The 17,625-nt window shown below is 39.3% G+C and overlaps 1 protein-coding gene across 1 annotated transcript in view; it reads right to left on the bottom strand.

Annotated features, from left to right (window-relative positions):
- The window catches only part of PRTG (protogenin), an 85,826-nt gene that overhangs the window by 50,041 nt on the left and 18,160 nt on the right, over nucleotides 1–17,625 (bottom strand). Inside the window, exons 3-8 of the mRNA XM_064389464.1 lie at nucleotides 6,866–7,010; nucleotides 5,735–5,868; nucleotides 5,331–5,468; nucleotides 4,077–4,235; nucleotides 3,339–3,498; nucleotides 2,507–2,754 (exon numbers count right to left, since the gene is read on the bottom strand). Of these exons, the coding sequence (XP_064245534.1) occupies nucleotides 2,507–2,754; nucleotides 3,339–3,498; nucleotides 4,077–4,235; nucleotides 5,331–5,468; nucleotides 5,735–5,868; nucleotides 6,866–7,010 (984 nt within the window). The remainder of the gene's footprint in view (nucleotides 1–2,506; nucleotides 2,755–3,338; nucleotides 3,499–4,076; nucleotides 4,236–5,330; nucleotides 5,469–5,734; nucleotides 5,869–6,865; nucleotides 7,011–17,625) is intronic.

The following is a 17,625-nucleotide window of genomic DNA, read 5'->3' as shown; positions in this document are numbered from 1 at the left end:
AATATGTGAGTTGAGAAATGTAACAATAAGTGATGGCATCTTTTGTATTCAAAGCACCTACCACATCGTGATGTCTATTAAAAAAACGTTTAAAACTGCATACAATTCATGCATTATCCAGTTTTGCTTTCTGTTTAAAGTTTATGGAATCATAAACATCAGTACATCTTAGGAGACTTGGCTAGCACTGCTTTCCTTTGGCAATACTATGTTCTTTCCTCACACTTGCAAAGGAGCTTCCTAACTAAAATAAGAGAGTAATATGTCCATAACTTTTTTGTTTATACATTTATGTTCATAAGAAGCTTCAAGCAAAGATAAAACCTAGTCAGGTCAGATGTATCTGAGAAAATTTTTAACCTTCATTATGGTCAGAAACAGAGTGTGAGGGTAGCATGGGGAAAGACAAGCTGAAAGGAATAATGAAAGCAATACATTAATACATAATATTTACTTTAACAGATAATTATCTAGAATTCTTAGAGAGTAAATAAGATGTTGACAATGTCAACAGTGTATGTTAGAACTGACCTGGTACAGTGTGAATCTCACCAAAATATTGTCCTTAATATTTAATTTTCATTTCTTTAAATGCAGTTGTTTCTAAATTTACATTAGAGATATGGTTGATGTAATAATTTTTCCCAAAGGCATTTTCTAGACTTTGAATAATGCCTCTAACATGAGAGCAAGATCCTCAGAAAGGTTTACAGACTACCACTCTATCACTTAGAAAGTTATTATTTTTACAGAAGTGCAGTCCACTAGCCCTTGAAGTTCAACATTTTTCTATAAAATAAGACAAAAGCAATGTCTAACGTCTGATGCAAATTTCTGATACTGTGCAATCATGTTACAAAATTTAAAATGCAAGCAGATCACCTACATTTTGAATCCCACCACTGTAATTACTCCTCTTTACACAGCCCTCTCTACTCTCCCTGTGTGGATTGTTTCACTAATGTGAAAGGATGCACAACAACATTACATTAAATAAAATAAATAACATAAGACAGGAAAGGTGAAAACATGGATATTTGGGAAAGTATGTTCAAATAAATCAGAGGTTTCTGTTTGGGTGCTTGCTTGTGTTTGAAGTTTGTTTTGTTTTTTACACCAAGACAAGCTATAATCTCATTTCACAAAATATAACCTTTGGATAAGCAAGCAAATAAGGCAGGGACCGCAAAATTGTTTTGCGGAAAACATACAGAAGACACCTCCTTTCACTACCGTGCAAAATTATTTCCTGCACAAACTTCCCTAAGGACAGTTTCCCAGTTTTCTTTGAAGTTATCTGGTCTCTGCTCTCCACAATTACCCAGATAAATTATCCAGTGTGACTTTATTCATATTAGCTCTAAGAGGGGATTGTGAGCACAATACCTCAGTGATTGAAAGAGTAGGGGGTAATTTCCCACACCTCTTGTTCTCATTATCTTTTAAAACTCTTTCCTTCCTTCCTTCCTTCAGACAAAATTCTCCTGTGTCCCGAAATATCCCACTTGCAAAAGCAAATGTGGCTATTCCTGCATCAGCTTTAGAGTAATTAAGCTGTCCTTCCTGTCCTCTGCTTAGCAGATGGCAGGCTGGTATTCCACACAGAGCTGAGCATCTGCAGTCCTGCCCTTGAATAAACCACTTACTGAATAGCAACAGAAACAGAAATCACTCTGAGAAAACAGGGCTGCAATGCACCTCACTTGAAGCCATGCACCTAACAATTTTTCAAGTCATTAAGCCATCATCTCCTGCTTTTGAAAAATGGCTGTTTTCTACCACCTTAAATTACCTTAATGCAAAGCAATTACATAATACTAAGGGTTTTTAAAATGTCTAGTTACTAAGTAATTTTTGTTCCAACTATCCATTCCATTCTATACAGGAACTTTTATACCATTTTGGAGACTGGGATAAGCCACTCATGGCCATCCAGCCTTTGCATAGACTTTTCTCATTACAGGAGACCAAGGGGTGAGAGAAGAGTAGATTTTACCATTTGGCCAATTTTCCCTTTAAGAGAAGGTAGTGAAGACAGAGTATCAACTATATTACTCCAAAATATATCAAAGCCAGTAAAGTCACAAGAATCTGGGGATCTAGACAAAAGAGCAGTCTGTGGTGAGAAGTTCAGCTCTGTAAGCCTCCAGGACAATGCTGTACGCTCTATTCTTCCCTGCCATGCACACACTGAAGAGGAAAGGCAGAAATTCCTGCCGAGGACAGAGGGAAATCCAGAGAGCACTATGGAGGCCCCAGGTTCCAAGGTCCTGTCCTGCAGAATCTGCTCACTGGAGCCATCAGACACAGGTAAGAACACTCAGTCCCAAAATGAGATTATGGGGGAAAAACATTTCCCCCCCTGTTGATTACAGTATGTATTTATATGCTGGAATGCTCTGATGCAGCACAGAATATGAACCACTCAAATCTGACAGTCTTTGCAAGGACATACAAGTTCTTGTCACACTGAAATCTTAGATGGCATTGAAATCAAAGTGCTTACCTTCTGCCTTCATGTAATGCACAGAGTATGCAATCACTTTGTCTGAATTGTAGAGCGGCCTCTCCCAGGCCAGCAGGATTGCTGAGCTGGACATGGTTTCAGCGTGGACGTTGTAAGGGGCACTGGGCCTGTCCTCGGACATAACCACAGTCAGCCTGGCCCTGGAGAGAATGGAGCCCTGGCTGTTCTCAGCCATGCACTGGTAAATGGCGTCGTCTTCAGGAATGATCTGGTTAATCACCAATTTACTGCATCCAAAAGGAAGAAAAAGGTGGAAAAGAAGGTCACATCTTGGATAAACTTAGCTTCACGTAAGTGAAACAAGTTATGTTTGCCTCTGCTTCCTAAGTTTAGTGTAATTGATTTACATGCCACAAATTTTTCTATTACAAATGGATGTTCAGCAGTGAAATTCAGCACCTTGAAGCATTCTGCAAAACCTGCCATGTTTCTGTTTGTGCCTGCAAAGCCAGGCACAGTAAAAACAAAACATCTATTCCCTCCTGCTAAAGCAGACCCTTTAACCAACTCTTTAATATAAACTGCTCACTCAACAGAAGTAGTAGCAAGATTCTGCTACTCTGTAAATCTAAAGCAACTCTGTGGTGAAACTCTTCAGTTCAGTCCTGCCCACCCTCCCTGCCAGGTAAGGCACTTACCATATAAGCTTTACTGATTTTAGGCATTGATTAATGTGCACCCATCACTACATTTAATGGCCCATTTCAGGTTGACTTGAGTTCTATCTTGATTTTCTATAGCTACTTACTGTAGTGTCATCTTTTGGCAGCACATCACTAGCACAGCTCTCCTACAGCAATTGCAATCTTACCTGTTGTACATTTTTATTCTACCGTTGGAGTGTATTCTCCTTCCATTTTTCAACCATGAAATTTTGGGGGCAGGATTTCCTTCTGCTTGACAAGCAAAACGAGCAGTACCAGCTCTAGGCCTTGTTAAGCTTTCTGGCCATTCCACAAATGAAGGTGGAGCTACAGATAAGTTACAAGAGGAAAAAATAGTTTAAAAATCAAGCCTCTACAAATGCAAAGACAGTCATAACAATAATAATAATTACTTTTCCAAATAGAAACCTCTCTCCTCAAGCCACTCAAACACACATATACACAAGCAGAAAGCACATTCCTTGTACACAAAGCACAATTGTTTAGACACCCTATCTGCACAGATAGTATTTTCGTTTGGGCATTTATGAATACAAACAAATCAAACTCCAGAATATGACATACTGTTCTCTCATAGATACATGTGACATATTTCTACTGGGTTACAGGGTCCTTTTCCATGTTGAAAGCCTGTCTTCCCAGAGCAAACATTGCACCTGGGTATTCCAGGTGCCAGCTCACAACTCAAATCTTCAGCATCTGACACTTCTCATCTAAGTCAACAGACGGAAGAACGCAGCCACAGTTCTGTGACCTGCTCCATCTCTGCAGTCTCCCTACAGCCCTTGGCACAGGGTGTTGGAGATAAAAAGACAGCCCAGCACCCAGCAGAGCCCAGAAGGACAGACAGAGGCTGTCCAAGCCCTGCAAGGGAAGCAGCTCACCCAGCACCGTGAGAGTTGCCATGGCCACGGTGAAGTTGCGCGTGCCGGGAATGGTGGCCCGGCAGGCGTAGACCCCGGCGTGCTGCACCTTCACGTCAGAGATCATCAGGTTCCCGTTGCCAAGGACCCGCGTGTTGAACACGTCAATGGACTTGTGGTCTGTGAGAGAGCAGCAGAGCTGAGTTACAAGGCTGTTCATCTAAATTATTTAACTAAATTGGGTTGTCAGTGCAGTGAGGTTAGAGTATAAAAGTAAAAAAAATGCAAAGGAAATCACAGCTGAGCCTTCAGAGGTTTCCATTTTGCATTTACTTTGCTCTTCACTAGCTACCTGACCATTCAGATGGTTGGGCCTCATCACTTCTTAAGTGGTTTAGATCTGGAATTCACCACCTCAGTTGAAGTCAGCCTCCCATCTGCCTAGCACTATGATCCAGTTCATCACTACCAACATCCACATCATCTTTACAAACAGTGATCAACCACCTCCTGAATTACACTGCAGATAAAACTAACACATTTGCTTACCATGCATTTTCTCCTATTTTCACAGCAAATGCTCTATGACTATAATGTGAATGTTTTTCCTACTTGTTTGTCTGTAAGAGCCACTGAATAAACAAGGAAAGACACATTTATTTCTTACACGTTGAGAAACAGAAACGAAGGAAAATTTTTCATGGTTTGCTTCTACACATACAGTCCTGACTTCCACATTTAGGTACATGTTGGAATGAAAAGAGAAAGTAGTTTTCATGAACAATATGTGATGCACTGCTCAATGTTATTATTCTTACTGCATTCCCTCTTCTCTCCTTCCAGGCTGACTGTCCTGGGTTTGTCTATTCATAGTCCAAATGGCCCATTAGCACAAGGTGCAAACCACATTCTCACAGGGCTTCTAAGAAGAGTAGAAGGAACTCTTGCAGATCTGTTTCAGGGATGCAGCCATCCCAGCCTGCCCTCACCACCAGCTCTACTCCAGTCACCACCCTGCCTGTCCCTGTGCCCACCCTGTGCCCGGGGCAGTGCACACTGAAGCAGGGAGTCCAAAGCTTCGGAAAACCTCGGGGCTTTTTGACAGCAGTACTGAAGCACAGAACTGAAAGTATTTCACTCATTCTACCTTAACCTACTAATCGTTCCCTACTGCACAAAGCCTCAGAACAGAAACCTAATTGCTCAAATCCCTTCTTTCCAGTTTTACTTCCTCTCCACAGGCTGAAGGTCGCATGTTGTAATTTTAAGACCTACCTAACCGGCTCCATGAGATGATTGGCTTTGGATTCCCTGTGGCTACACACTCCAGTATGACAGTTTGATGAAGAGATGCTGTAATGTTTTGAGGACCAGCTATTATAGATGGCTTGTGAAAAGGCTTCAAGTCTGAGGCTTTGCAGAGATAAAAAAAAAGTGATAAAAAGTGAGCACAGACGAATAAAAAGCTCAAATAAAACAGATTTTTTTAGGGACGTTGAGAGTTACATTTACACCAAAGCTGTATTTCAGTAAGTGGGGAAACTTGCATTGAGCAATATTTTAGCGAAAGATAAAAGCAAAATTATTTGGACAAATGGTTCACCTACAGCTTTTCAAAGCTCTTAAGTGTTTTTGCTGTACTGTAAGAAAAAGAAGATGGTGCCACTGGTGGTAAATACCTGGAATAACACTCAGCACTGCCTCGGTGCTCTTACGTCTGTTGGCTGCAGTTGTGGCAACACATCGGTAATTCCCAGCATCCTTCTGCTCAACACCATAGATCTGAAGCACTCCTGTAGGCAGAGCAGTTATCCTGCCACAGAAACCAAAAATAAGAAATGTAGACAAACATTCAGCCAGTGAACACAGTCATAGAATTAACTCCTTGATTTACAAACAGCCATTGCTACACTGACCCCAAACAGCAGGCTGGAGACTCAAAAACATTCCCAATACATGACTCACCTTCCTGCCTTTCTGAACTACAGGCAAAATTCCCCTCAGCACCACAATGAGAGCAGAGGAATTTACTTTCAACAAGCAGGTCTTTCTCACCCTCAGAATCAACCACCCCAGCCTTCTTTAGCCTGCTACTACATTCATACTGTTCAGGTTGGATGATTTTTTACAGCAGTTTCTGATATATGGGCATAACTGGTGTACAGTTCCCAGAAACCCACCTGGGGTTTCAACTTTTAGTTTCTCTTTTTTTCTTCTTTTGCATGTGGGGTATCGTAGACATTTTCAAATGGAGTTACAGGTCAAAAAGCACAGGAGTCAATTCAATGAACACAAACTGGACATGGAAAAGAATCTAGCAGAGAGCAGACTGCATTCTTCAAGTTCATCAGTTCTTGAGAAGACCTGCTTGCATAGAATTTTCCTGGTATGCAGTGTTTTAACTCCGTTTTCTGTATATATAAATCTATATTGTTCCTCTAAAGAAAAACAAGTTCAGCATCAATTCTTCAGTGAAAGCCATCCCGCTAGATCAAGCCACTCCCAGAGCCAAAGTTCACCCATTCCATTCCCCACTGCAATGCCTGCTCCTGAGGATGACTTGCATACAAAATTCATCAATAGGAATTCAAAGATCAGTGATTGCTGTGCAGATAACAGTGGGTGACTCTGGTCTGCACACATAACATCTATTTAAAATTCATTAGCAACATACCTATGACCAGCTATTTCAAGAGTTGACATGGAAGCTTTTTATTGTAATGGCATTGCAAGTATTCAGATGTTCTTGTAGCAAGATCAGAATGATAGCAAAGAATAAAATACATTCTAAAAAGTGTAACCCTACATACCTGTCCATGACTAAGGGTAAAGTTGTTCTGTTCACTTCCCATGTCACAGTGGCAGGAGGGTTTGCTGTTATTTTACAGGCGAATCGAGCTACTCCACCTTCTTGGACTTCAGCTGAAAGTGGCTGGACTTCAAATGCAGAAATGGCTAAAAACAAGAGAACATCAATATTAAGGGACTAAAGTGAGAAAAAATTCCTGGTTAAATTAAACTAGTTCATAGATCAACTTGTAAAAATACCCAGAAATACTTCACATTGCCCTTTTATTTCTGTATGCAAAGAAAAATGGATTTAACTGCTTTGTCAACTTAGCTCAATAGCCTGTTTTCACTGGTTGAAGGTTTGCTTAAAAAAACTTTGCTTTAACCTAATTCAGTAAAAAAATGTTTCAATGAAAATAAATATGACACGCTCAAATAGCATTAAGCACACAAATTGACAGGCATGCAGCTGGAAACCATATCAATTATTAGACTAACAAAGTTCAAGTCAATTTAACTAGTTTGGGACAGCCTTAAAAAATTTGACTGCAATAGGCAATTTCCAAAACAACTTTTGGCTCCTGACTCACTTTAATAAAACAAAGCATTTGCAGAGTTGTAAATGTTCATGTGTGGTAAGAAAAAGAAATCAAAATTAAAAAAAAAGATCTCAAAATAAGTTTAAGCAGGTGAGAACACTTTTATCCCAACAGTCTGAGCAGTCACCAAGCTAACAACTGATGCACAGAGCATCAATGTCATTTTGAGCATCTGCAGCTTGAGGAGTTCACAATATTGAGCCAACTGAAGCAGCAGATCAATAGATACTCTGCAGCTAATAGCTAAGAAATTGATCAGTTGTTGGATTTCCTTGCTCAAAAATAAGGGAAAGTAATAAAAAACCTGCTAATTAATTGCTTATTTACTGCTACTTACAGAACAACTAACAGAACAATTCTTCATAAGCAACTCCTTTTGGATAACTCAACACACATAATTTCACAGGTTTCTACCTCCTGTAACTGCAGAGGGAACAATCTCTGTAAACCTAATGGCACTTTTTTGTTGTTTTTTAAAAAATCAGATTCCAATTAAATTTCTACTCCTGTATAAATGATACAGAAGCATGGTTGCAATAGATAAACCAACAGTAGAAAGTAACCCGTCTCTTAATATTCAAGTTTTGTGTTTAAATAACTTCTCTATTTTACTTGCTTATTAATGGAAAAGGTTTTTCGTACTACTGACCCCAAGACATCCTCAAAAATGCCATGGGGGATACAGACAGCACTGATGCACACCAGGCATTCTACTAGCCCCATCATTTTAATGGTACAGCACAGCGTTGAGAGATGAACATTGGGGTGTGAAGGAAACATGAACTCACCTGGCTTCTTCCCCCCCTCCACGCACAAATTAACTCCTAGCACAGGCCTAACCACACAGCTGAAAGATTCCTATTACACGCCTATTTCACTTTCCAGGTGTGAATAAATGCCCTTTTTTTTTTTTTGCATTGCATTCCTGTAGCTGCATCAGCACTGCAGGAATGAGTGTTCTAATCACACCAGCAAAGTGCTGCAGCTTCATGAACAGACCTCCCAAAGACTGTGGATAACAAAAGCACAGACCCACCTTGTACAGCAAAACCACCTGAAAGCAGCTGGAGCCACATGCTGCAAACACTGTGGCCACTGTAAGCGAGGTCTGGCACTGGAATGTGGCTCAGCCCCCTGGACACAGGGAGCAGAGATGCCCCTGGTACCCCTTGTTCTGCTCCTTCACTTTTTAGCAGTACCAGGTTCAATCAAGAACACATAAAGACCCCCACAACATGCATAAAGATGTTACAACAGAACTCTCACATTTAAAGCCTGTTGGAGAGACACAAAAGCAGTTCTTAACATGTTTTCTTTTGATTGCAAAGGAATCATCAGAAGTAAAAAAGACTTATTTACAAAAGCTCACTTCACAAAATAGATTCAGTACAAGGCAAATAACCTACACATAGAGCAGGTTGTTCCCATATCTCTAAACTTTCTGGATTTGCTTTGTGATGGATTTGATGCCATCCAGCTCTCCTGTAGTGTTCCACCACAAAGTAGAGAGGTGAGGGAAGTGAAGAAGAAACTGGAATAAAAGGAATCCAAGCTTCGCAAGAAGTGTTACTTCCTTCCCTTCTTCTTCATTCTAATTTCTCCCTACACAAATGTATGTTCAACTGGATTCAGAATAATATTTCCCTAGTGCCATTCTTAACAGATTTTCTTTCTTAAAAAATACAATGCTTTACATTCTTCATTTATTCACTGAAAGTATGATGCAGCCAAGTAGGCAAGTCTGCTCACATTTCAAAATAGAATCTCTAGGAATGTAATAAAGGCATAAATGATATGAACAATCCAAACCAATGCAATGTGAGTTTCAGAACCATTCTGTAGCACAGCTGCACCACAGCCAGTGGCATGAAAAAGGATCATTGCAACAAGGCAGAAAGGTAATCATACAGGCTTACTGAAGCAAAGCTCCTTCACAGCTTTAAGTTTCATCTACATTGGAACTGTAAATTACCTAGAATTTTCTTATATTGGTACACTTACTTACAGAGACACAGTGAGACAAATGAAACACAATACAGGTTTTCATTTATGTATATAAAAATAATTATTTACTTCCATGCACTCAGTGCATTACAGCTGTAGATTAAAGACAGAAGTGACACTGTCCAGAACTACAAAACAAACTGAGGGCAATTAATTTCACAGACCACAAAATGCCATCACAATAGCAGGCAAGAACAGGCTCAGCTACACTGTATAGAAAGTCCAGTGCAAGTTGTTAATAGAAGCTGATATGTAAAGAACATTTTTCCACCTGAGCAGGATGTATTTCCCCTGAAAATTCATCTTTAAAGACAGCAAAATTCACAACTATAAAGAACTACACAAAATCTTCAAAAAAACTTGTTATGTTACTAAATGGAATTTTTAGAAAGAAAAAATCCCCGCTTACCTCTTATCTAAGTTCATACACTGTTTATCAGTTTAGCTCAATGCTTGCTCCCTCTGTGTCTTTCTTTACATACACCTCTGGTTTCTTCTTAATTCTGACTTTATTTGTTCCAGTAAAATCTGTTTTTACAAGTCTATTGCTGTCTCATGAAATCTGACCTCTTTGTAACAGGCTTGTTTTCCTGGCAAGCACTGATTCCAACTCAGAACCCCAAGAACAAGTCATTAAAGCCGTGCTGTTAAGAGGCCAGAGCTCTATAAAATGGATAAGAAACAAAGTCTCAAGAGACATACCCTGCTCCCAAAAACAACCCTGCAACGCAATAAATGTAAGTGCCTTTTTATTTGAGTTTCCCCCTCTCTTCTCCAGTCTATTTAATCATTTTGTTCCCAGATTTATAGCCAAAAGAAAATGATTAATGCTACTCTGAGAAGCTGATGCTCTCACCCTTTTTAACTTGCAAGATACCAAACGCTGCTTAAAGAAGCAGAAGACAATAACTAGAAACTGCATTTACTTGTATAAATTACTGAAATTTATGTGATAGGTTTTTGTACAGTTACTTCTGAGAATGAAGATCTTTACTGGGCAGAACTGTGTGATTTATGCCACCAATGTTATCTATGCAGAGAGAAATCAGACCTCAGCTCAGGTATGAGTTCCTTCATTTACCATCGAGGCAAATATCCACAGGTTCAAAACCCAAAAGATGCTTTCTGTGACATGCTGATGAAGTATTAGACAACTGCTGCTGATGCACATGGATTGAATACATTAAGGTATGAAGAAGTCAAACTTAAGAAGCTCATGCCTCACACCTTTTGTTTGTTTGTATGCAGCATCAGTCCTTCACTGACTTTAATTATGAAAAGGAAAAGACCAAAGCAAATCAAGCAATCAAGCAAAGAAGAACAACACACACCCACTTCATTCCCTCCTGAAATGAAGTCCTGAAGTTTGCAACACAAATCCAGTGACCTGTTCCCTTACACACTGCACTTCCTGCTTACACACTTCATGCCATTATGAATTCATTTTCTGAATGAATTTTCCTAAGAGGCAAAAGAAATTCCAACAAGCTACATGTTGATTACTGTTTTAGTACAGCTGACCCTAGCCCAAGACTGGACTACAACTGTGAAATAAAAAACCTGTAAGAATGAAAGATAAACCCAGAACTGAAACAGTAGCACAGTTCTCAACTAACCAGAATACACCAAATACTGAGACACTGCAGCACACAATGATGATGCTTCAGTCTTTCTCTAGAGATACTGGTCACTCAGAGAGATGAATTCCTCAGGTGGAAAGAACAAAAGTGCATAATGCCATTTGTACAAGGCATCTGTTAATGCTATTGAGAATTTCACAACAGCCCTAACTCTTCAAGTGAAGCCAAGAATCTTCCCATTTTTTTAAACTCTCTGGTGAAGAGATTTCATTTGAGAAAAATAAACTTGTATGTTAAAGATAAGCTATGGCTTTTTCCAAAGAAATACATTTCAGGGAAGCACATGACAACTCTTGTCTTGATCTAGTTTTTGTGATGCACTCTCTCTGAAACAGGGTTGAAAAATCCAACAAATATGCATGTGTATTATATTTTAACACCAAAGCCAATTTGCACATATTTTCTTGGAGTTTTTGCAGTTTCTCTGTTCTTGTAGGAATGAGGCTTTAAAGAGATTATGAAAGGCATTCTGCCATGTCTCTTGGCTACACAGACACACATTTCCAATGATTTGCTGCTCAAATGACACACTTTGGTCTGGATCTGGAATAAACTTTATATGAGTATACACTGACAGATCCAGACACTTGGCAAGACTGCAGACACACAGCCCTTCTCCTCGTTTCTGAACAAGCATGTGGAATACACAGAGCTGGGGCTGTCATCAAGGGATACAATGGGTGAATCTTCCCTGAGGTTCCCAAGAGAACTAGTAAAAAAATAAGTTTTTTGAGTCCAAGTTCTGCTTATTACATACAGTTCAGAGGTGAATGTCACACAAATTCAGCAATATGGGTAAATATTTTCATAACTGTAAGTGAAAAGGGATTACTGTGAAAGGGCATCCTGTATGCTCTACCAAAAGCAGAGTGGTTTCTTACACTGACCCTTAGAAATTTAATCAAGTGTTGTTTGACCTAGAATTACTATATTTAAAATGTGAGGCATAAAAGTAACAGATTTCAGGAGAAAAAGAACCTGACCTGTAAGGAAAGTTCAAAAGTGCTGGGATCTGATTAGCTCTGGGAAAGGAATCTCAAGAGAGGAGAGATAGTCTTACTGATTAATGAGAGTCATTGCTCCCTGTTTTCCCTAATACTTCTTTGTATATTTGGAAGACCAGAAAAAGCAAGAAGAGGTTTTAGCTCCAGCATGGGAAGTTCAGGTGAGGTTGCTGAATGGAAATGTATTGGCAGGGAGCAGGCAAACAAGGGAGGCAACTGCATCTGCAAAGACTTTATCTCACTCATTGTCTGCACATCTCCCTCCTCTAATGGCCATTATTTAAGGCAAACAACTGAGCTGAGATGGAACTGAGCTCCATCTGTAAGAGGAAGTGATACCATCCAGAACACATTTGGCCCTTTCAGGCACAAAGGAAAAGTGTCAGTTCATTCTGACTGTTATAAAACACTGTAATTCAAACAGCATACTGGTAATGGCATTCTTATAAATTATTGGTGATTTAACCCTTCTGATAAAATTTGAAGTGTGGCTTTTTCACTAAAGTTACTGTTATTTTTCATTTCTGCCAATTGGTTGGAAAAATAAGCTTAACTAAAATACACTTTTTCTATAACCTTCCATTTTAAAGAGATATTCTGAAATTGCATGGTTTTGTACTACTATTGACTAAAACTTTGGTTTAATATACTTAGTTTTAATTAAAAACCAAACCATGCTGAAAGCCTAATACTTAAACTTAATTGGAACAAAATTAGTTGCTTTAAAAAAAAAAATCAGAGGCAGCACTAAATAAATAAATAATCAATCAGATAAATCATACAGGCTGCTGACATCACTGCCCACATGTTAAAAACTCAATGAAAATTCTGGAGAATGCTCTATGAGGTGCTTAACTTATTACATGAGAATTTTCAAACTGTATTTGTATTTCTCTGTATTAATAATCCCTGGCAGTAAATGCTATCACATATTGCTATGTTAATGAGTTGTGCTAGCCTAAGAAAAAGCAACTGATAGTAATTAAACAACAACTGTTCTGTCCTCCCCAGAATCTAAAACCAGGGAGGGGACCATGGTGCTCATGAGCCTTTTCTCAGATATAACTTAAGGCTCTCAGGGTGGTTGTTCTCACTTGCATGCTGAGAAACACCTGTAGGAGGGAAAAAGGGGAGGAGAATAATGACCCATCCTGTTCCAACCCCTGTAGCTGCAGGAGAGGAGAGAATGCAGAATGCTGCACGTTATCCTTATCTAATGCACAGGGAAGTCCTGATTACAGGTGGAATCTCCAACACCAGGACCCACAGATTTTAATGTCCTTGAAGTAACCCAGGCCCCACCATACCTTCAGTGCCTTTCCAACTCCAACTGCCTTTCTTTACACTTCAAACAAGCTTTTCCAGACAATTTCACTTCCAAAGGTAGCATACATTTTAAAGGATTAATGAACCAGTTCACCAGTTTTTAAATCCATACGTGTGTGTGTGTGTGTAGCATAACTGCAATAGTTAGAAAAACCAGAGTCTTGAAGCTCTCACTTCACCTCACTGATATCTTGGGAAAAGCTTTGCTAGAATGGCACCTTGTACCCTCTAATCCTGAATTAAACTAAATCCTTTTAATGCACAACAAGGAGATTGCTGCTATTAATCCCTGGATTTTAATGAGGTACTAACACTAAACGGTTAGACATGACTTTAAAATCAGTATGCACTCAAATTGCCTGGAAATGTGGCTAAAGTGTGTTCATTTTACCTTTCCGGGTTGCTTCCCAACTTCCTATTTTAGCTTTAATTCTTGCCTTTCCTTTGTTCTTTGAAGCTGCTTACTACAAACTCAGAAAGAAGGCAGGACAGACAGACCCAAGACAATATGACAGAAACACATTGGTTTGCCATGACTATGACACATAATTTCTCAATATGAAAAACAAAATAACTTTCCTGGGAAATCCAGAGGTTACACAGAAAAAGTGTGGAAGGAAATGATGATATTATGCAACAGAAGAGAAATATTTGAAGGAAGCAAGAAAAATAAGAGAGAGACCAAATCAAAAAGCAGCCTTGAATTACTGATATCAAATCTGAGGAAGAAAATCCTTCCCTTTAGTATGAAAACTGTAGCAGCAGTTTTAAGGATGATGGTTCAGAATTGCATTGAAAAAGGAGTCCAGACTCAAACTATTACCTCACAATTAAATAATAGGGAGGTTAAATGAAATGAGACTGAAACTGCCACATTGATTTGACACTATCAATAATTGATATGGGAAACCTAATGATCTCTCTATCTCACAACTGTTTTAACCATTTGCCATTTAGAATCTCCTAGCAGGCATTTTAACATTTTAGAGAAGTTGGACCAGAATTACTGCTGGTACAGAACACAATGATATTCTACAGCAATCATTCTGATGCTTTGGAAAATCCTGCAGAGTGGGAAATTACAGAACTGCATTTTTATGAGCTGCTAGCTTAGCACTGCAATTTGGATTCCTGAAAACACAAACCTAAACAATAATAATAATACTTTTAAAAAATTTTAAAAAGTCCAAATATTGAAAGAAGCTAACAAGATTAGAAACACCATTTCTACAGCATGAAAGACACAAGCACAGAATATGAGCCACGTTTGGTCAGGAAAACTGACATTCTGAAAATTGACATTCCCTTTAGACAAAACTGATCCTTCACACCATGTGCTCCTCACGTTTCAGTTCACAGAACAGTACTGCTGCATCTAAGACGCAAATTTTTCTGAAGCATTAACCTGCAAAACCCTTTCAAAATCACATTCTGAGTTTTGGAGGGACCAGAAAATGCTCTGCACATAGGGGTAACTAAGGAAAGCTTTCACTGATAAATACCAAGAAGATCCCAGATGAGGTGATGAGTGACGATTTGAGCCATCTGTCCTTTCTGCTACTCTCCACTCATTACTTCTGCTCTGGACAAACCTCCAAAGCCCTGACTGCTCAGCTAAAAGCTGAACTCCTTTGCACAGCTTACTGCATTTTGCCTCCAACATAGTGCCAGACAATTTGGGAAACTGCTCTGCTGAAACTTATGGTCACCTTGCAAAGACAATTACTCCAAGCCAATCACATACTTACTTCCACACTAAACTGAGCAGTGAGAGAGAAATGCAACAAAGAAAGTAATGGAAAAGGTAAGAAACAAAGGTTTGTTCTCATTTTTCCATTCCTCCCTCATATTCTTGCCTGCTTGCACAGGTATCTAAGAAGTGCAATGACTAGAGTCAGTGAATTCCAAACTAAGATGCAGATCACGAGGAATTACTCTCCAATCTCTGACAAGGGTGGAAAGAAATCATTAGCCTCCTATACAAAACCCTACTTATATAAAATACAAAGCAAAACTGCTTCTTTGTGCATTAAAGCCTTCGTACAGCAATGTTCACTGTCTCTGTTTAAAAAAGCAAAAATTTAAAATTGTCTATTCACAAACTACCCACTACTCTTCTGGTACTGAAGAATGCTATAATCTAAAGGCAATGAAATGGAGAAGCAAAGAGGTCAACAGCCTGAGCACCCTCGAACAAAAGTTCCCTTGGAGATGTCAGCTGCAATCTCATTTGTTTCCTCACACACTTTCAGGTCCCCCTGCTCCTTTCTTTAAAGCTCCTAATTCAGTGGCTGACAAATGATCATTTTAAAAATCCCTGTACAGGAATAACCAAGTCTGAATTTGTCACTGAAGATCATTCAGCTCTCCATCGTTTGGGCTGGGACTAGATTCTATAAAAGTGCTTATGGCTACACATAGGCAGTTTGCACCACCAGCTTCTCAAAGTTGGGACCAGTCTGAAGTTTCATATGAAGTATTTTCTCCTCCTGAAATCCTGGAAGTCAACTGGGCTATTCTGGGCCAGGTTTTTAGGGAAATGTAGTCATTTATCCTTTCTTTGCTCCACTATATCCTTATTCCTTCATTTCTCAGAAAGTGGGAAAATATATTGTCTTCTCCACTGTCCCAGTTTCATGATATCTACATACAGAACAGAAGTTTTGTGAGCAACTTTCTGATCAATTCCAGTGCAGAAAGTCAAGAGGCCTCAAGTGGATGCATCTTGAAGACAGTTCACAGGAAAGAAGGAAAACCTTGACAAGTTAAGAAGAAATACCTCAATGCATCACAATACATCAGGAATCTCTCTGATACTGATCAATTTTTTCAAGGCTAAAAGCAATAATTTATTCTCAGGATATATTGTACTTTAAGAAAGATACTCTTTTCTGTTGCTAAACAGACAGCACTAAAATTTGGAAAGTGTTAACCTTAGCAACAGAAAGAGTTCATAATCAGCATGTCCACTCAGTATGTTATGGGAAAAAAAAAATCTTAAAACAGTTGAAGAAAACTGGCTCCTCAGAAGTGGATAATCACTCATCAAGAAGATCTCTTCAATGCAAAAACACACATGCAGGAACAGAAAGGCACAATTTGACAAGGTGACTATTAGAATGTATTGTTCCCTGCTCACTTCTTCAAACCACTGGAACAGCCACAGAGCTTGTTATCCATGCCATATTAACATAATTGTGACAATAAATGGGATCCTGGGCAGCAGCAATGTGCCAGAGAAAATAACAGGAGGCTCCTCACTGACACACTTATTTTACAGTTTGTTCTCCTGCCCATCAGCTGCTCTTAGAGCCACACTGAGATGAGAATCCAATATTGCAATGCAAGGGCATGCATCAGAATTCTCAACCTGTGAGGGAAGAAAGTACAGGGTAATACACCCAGGTCTTGCTGTTTTACCTTGATAGAAGCAGCTACCAATATTGCAAAAATGTCACCATTTCTGCAGCTATGTGCAAGTACTCACATGAGTACACATATTGCCTTACTACACCTGAATCACTTAATAAGAGGCAAAAAATGTACCACTACCACCCTTCCCAACAAAAGCAGACAAACATATCACCTCAGGAGTTATCACTAGCACTGTTTTAAAGGAATTAAAAGCTTGAGGCTTTGAAAAATGTGGCTCTATATATTCAACAGTTTATTGATGGTGTGACTGACATTCCTTACCAAACCATGTAAACAAGCATGAGAGATTTGATCTTTTCACTTCTGAAGGCATCCCAGCTGGGGTTTTCCCTTCTCAGTCTATCTATCATCCAGGCAACAGTGTGTGGCCCCAGAAGGCACAATAAATGCTAATGCACTTATCAAGGAATCCCCTTCTGCTCTTCTGCAGACAAGAAGCATAGGAAATAGGAGAGAAAAGGCACACAGTAAGCCACATTAACCAGCTTCAAAGCTGCTCTACTTGTGTGGCTGCATGCATTCAGGAGAAAGAACACACCACTTTCTCCCTGCAAGGACTGATTTCCTTCAGCAGTTTGCCCAGTGATTGCCTTCTAGTATCTATACTTAATCCCACAGATGCCTTTCTTTGGAGTTGCTGCCATTCTGTGAAGAATTAGTTCTGCTTAATAGCCCAACTGTTGCATGGGGAACATCCAGCAGTTTTGCACTTTACAACACGAAGACAAGGATCAGAACACAAGCAGGATTTTGCAACAAAAGACATGTCCCT

Source organism: Passer domesticus, chromosome 14 (genome assembly GCF_036417665.1).
Source record: "Passer domesticus isolate bPasDom1 chromosome 14, bPasDom1.hap1, whole genome shotgun sequence".
Classification (NCBI taxonomy): domain Eukaryota; kingdom Metazoa; phylum Chordata; class Aves; order Passeriformes; family Passeridae; genus Passer; species Passer domesticus.
The sequence above is the reverse complement of the archived record's forward strand: the minus strand, read 5'-3'. Positions and strand labels throughout refer to the sequence as shown.